The sequence below is a fragment of the Buceros rhinoceros genome, unplaced genomic scaffold (genome assembly GCF_000710305.1).
Source record: "Buceros rhinoceros silvestris isolate BGI_N320 unplaced genomic scaffold, ASM71030v1 scaffold27960, whole genome shotgun sequence".
Lineage (NCBI taxonomy): Eukaryota > Metazoa > Chordata > Aves > Bucerotiformes > Bucerotidae > Buceros > Buceros rhinoceros.
In genome coordinates this window covers 32,022-35,249 of record NW_010391740.1, presented here as the reverse complement: position 1 = coordinate 35,249, position 3,228 = coordinate 32,022, and the positions used below count along the sequence as shown (strand labels likewise).

At 42.0% G+C, this 3,228-nt stretch overlaps 1 protein-coding gene across 1 annotated transcript in view; it reads right to left on the bottom strand.

Annotated features, from left to right (window-relative positions):
• Positions 1-1,068: 1,068 nt before the first annotated feature.
• PTCHD1 (patched domain containing 1) overlaps positions 1,069-3,228 on the bottom strand; it is a 26,906-nt gene continuing 24,746 nt past the window's right edge. Inside the window, exon 3 of the mRNA XM_010142902.1 lies at positions 1,069-2,891. Coding sequence (XP_010141204.1) covers positions 1,237-2,891 — 1,655 coding nt within the window. The 3' untranslated portion in view covers positions 1,069-1,236. The remainder of the gene's footprint in view (positions 2,892-3,228) is intronic.

Sequence of the window (3,228 nt, the reverse complement as noted above, 5' to 3'; positions counted from 1 at the left end):
GTTTTTTTTTCTTCCTTCAGGTGTGATACTTTCCATAGGCCCCATAGGTATGGGCTCTTTAGGGACGTTGCTAAACTCGCTGCTGCTAAACTGCAGTCCCAGCCTTTGGTCTGTTCCGCACAACTCCCAGGGTCTGCCGCCTCTTGGAAGAGCCCATAGCTACAAGGTCTATTGCTTTACAGGTTCTCCAGGAAGATTGAGGGATTAAGTTACACATTATGTAAAACTACCCACTAATCCTCTTAGTGTGCATTACCAGTGAATGGCCTGAAACGGGCTCTCAGTAAAAGAGCCCTAACATTCACTTTCTTGATGACATTTTAGTATTTGAGGTTTGTGTCACGGACTTTGGTGCTGAAATATTCAGTACACCATCTTCTGTGTGCTGCTAGATCCACTCATGTGTTAGTAGAGTGCTAAAAAAATTCCAGCTGGTAAAGCTGACTACATGTTTAACTAGTAGCGAGACATGTATAAAATAGAATTATATATTTTCTAGAGTGACAGAGTAACTTTTTCTTCTTTTTTTGTGTTTTTTGTTTTTATAAGAAAAAGAAACAGATATAAAACCATGATTAAAAATGTTACAAGGGATGATTTACATTTTAAAACAATGATATTTTTAGGGAAAAAAAAGCGGTGACATGAAAGTGTTTGGAAAGCATTTGGTTGCTGTGTACTGCCTTCTTTCCCAGTACAGTTTGCTATCTGTTATACAGTCTTGCATAAATGTTTAGATTAGGGGAGAAAAGAAAAATTAAATGTGATGGCTAAGATCTATAAGAGCTGACTCACTGACTTGAGTTATTGCTGTGCAGAAAGTCTGTAAAGCCTTTACATCCAGCGAACATTTAGTGCTACTTCAGCCTTGACAGTTGACCTTTCAATCTGATTGGGTTTCGCCACAATAATTGCAGCATCTGCAGTACAGGCGATGCAGATGGCTGCTTAGGAATCCAACTTCTCTCATTAGATCTTACTTCACGTGTCTAAAATTCAACCCCTCTTTGCATGTGCGTGCAAATTCTCTCGTAATACCTGTTAGAGGAGCTGAGCAAGGTACAATCCCCCGGCTCTTTTATTTAATTTATTTTTAATTTCTCCCATCATTTTGGATATTACTGGATTTAGCTTAGAGGGGGAGACCCCTTCCTCTCCCCAGATACTTCATCAGTACTGGTTTCTCTTTTTTTTTTCTCAGTAAGACCTAGTGTAAAAAAGCAACAAACAAACAAGTTAGACTGTTGTAATTTGGTCAACCACTCGGGTGCTATCCATATCTACCATTTCAACACACTCTATTTCCTCACGGTTTTCAGGATTCTTCTTCTCTTTCCTCTTCTTCTTGGACGGTGGCAGGAAAGTCAGAATCACAGGTAAAATGGCAAAGCAGTGAAAGAAGGTGACTAATGCTATTAAAAACAAGCACCTGAACAGTGTACGGGTCAGATTTGAAGGCACAGCTGCAAGAGGAATCAGACCAACAATATAGCAGAGGTAGCTCTGCAAAATAGCTACCCCATGCACTTCCAGGGCATTTTTCACCCATTTAGTTCTTGTGAACTCTTTGCCCAGGACAAAGGTTGATAACAGTGGAGCACAGTTGTCAATTGTATAATTAATTCCGTAAATTAAGCACAACACAGAAATACAATCTAGTTCCACTTTCCACAAGGTCATAAAACCTATAACTCCAAATTCAACTGAGGCAACAGTTAGAGTGAGCCAGACATTGATCAGAGAGTCTGCCACCAGGAATGCAGAGAAGAAGAGCAGAAATAAAGCACTAATGCAGGAGTTTTGTAAGGGGGCTCCCACGGAAGAGGCATAACGATCCATGTACACAAACGATGGATTGAAAACGATGAACTTCACCTTGGAGGTGAGAGAGAGCTTCCTCAGGGTCTCCAGGAGGTCGTAAAGTTCTTCCCTCTTGGTTTCCATTGTCTTGGCCACCAAGAACATCCTGGAAGCCACGACATCAACTTCGTTGTTGTATTTCTTGGAAAAGATGATATCCTCTGAAAAATGGGCAAACTGAGGGGTCTTCAGGAAGGAGTTCCTCAACATATCAGTGAAGTTCTTCTTGGGCAATCCGGTAGATATGTTGAGTTTCCTAAGGTAATTTAAGTAGCTTTCAAACCAAGATATCCTCACAAAGCCCTTGGTATACTCCAGCACGTCCTCCTGGACACTGGTGTTCCAGTACTCGATCGACTCATAGATGTAGAACCCAATCACTGGGCTGTAATTACTGAAATACTTCTGCTGGGCAGTCGTATACTCAATGGTCCGTGTCGCAGTCGCTACGATGTTGCTCAGGTCTGATCCTTCACTGACCTGTAGGTAGCCCATTAAGGCAAAGGAAATATAAACAAGGTAAAAGAGAACTACAAAAGGCTTGACATAGGTGTTTGTTATCCAGTCACAATAATAGCGTTTCAGGAACCACACCAAAAGATGACTCTCGTAAGTGTTCGTTTCCTCTGAATCCGCTGTGTCCTCACTGAATCTGGCTGTCAGGAGAAACCTATACCATGCAGGTTTCTCTTGCAATACCTCTGGCTTTGGTACCTTTCTACAGAAGATACTATGCTGGTAGTTGTTTTCTATGTAGCCAGTAAACACCAGGCTGGAACCATAGAAGGAGAGTACATAGAGGTAGTTGAAGAAAATTGCAATACAGGAATTGCAGCAGAAAATCCTGGCTGCTTCAATGTTAGTGAAGGGACTGGCACCTATTCCAAAAGTGACCAGGTACATGGCAGTGGTGAGAGAAAACGAGAGCATGGAGTCTGCAAATACCGCTGCAGTCCTCTCTTTAACGTGTTGGTCTTCTCTAGTTTTTCTCCAGGAGGACAACATTTCAAAAGTCCCATATAACCCATGACCTACAATAGAGAACAAAGCGAGTGTTTAAAGTACTCGAATCAACATGTGAAAACATGTGGTCATGCTAAAAGACCCAGAGCAGACACAGCTGGCCATTATCAACGCTTGAAGCAAACGTCCTGCAGAAGAGAGGAATTGTTACGGAGGTCTAAGCCACAGGAGCGCATTTGTTACCTGACTAGCAAACCTTACTGTCACAGCTGGAGGAGAGCTCTGCATCGCTGGCGCAGGGTTGATGGGTTAAAGAAAAAGGAATTTTTTTCCTGGTTGGCTGTTTCGTTTCATTATTTGGGAGTGCCTGTGACGGAAGATGCTTTGAAATTAGTTTTTCCTGCT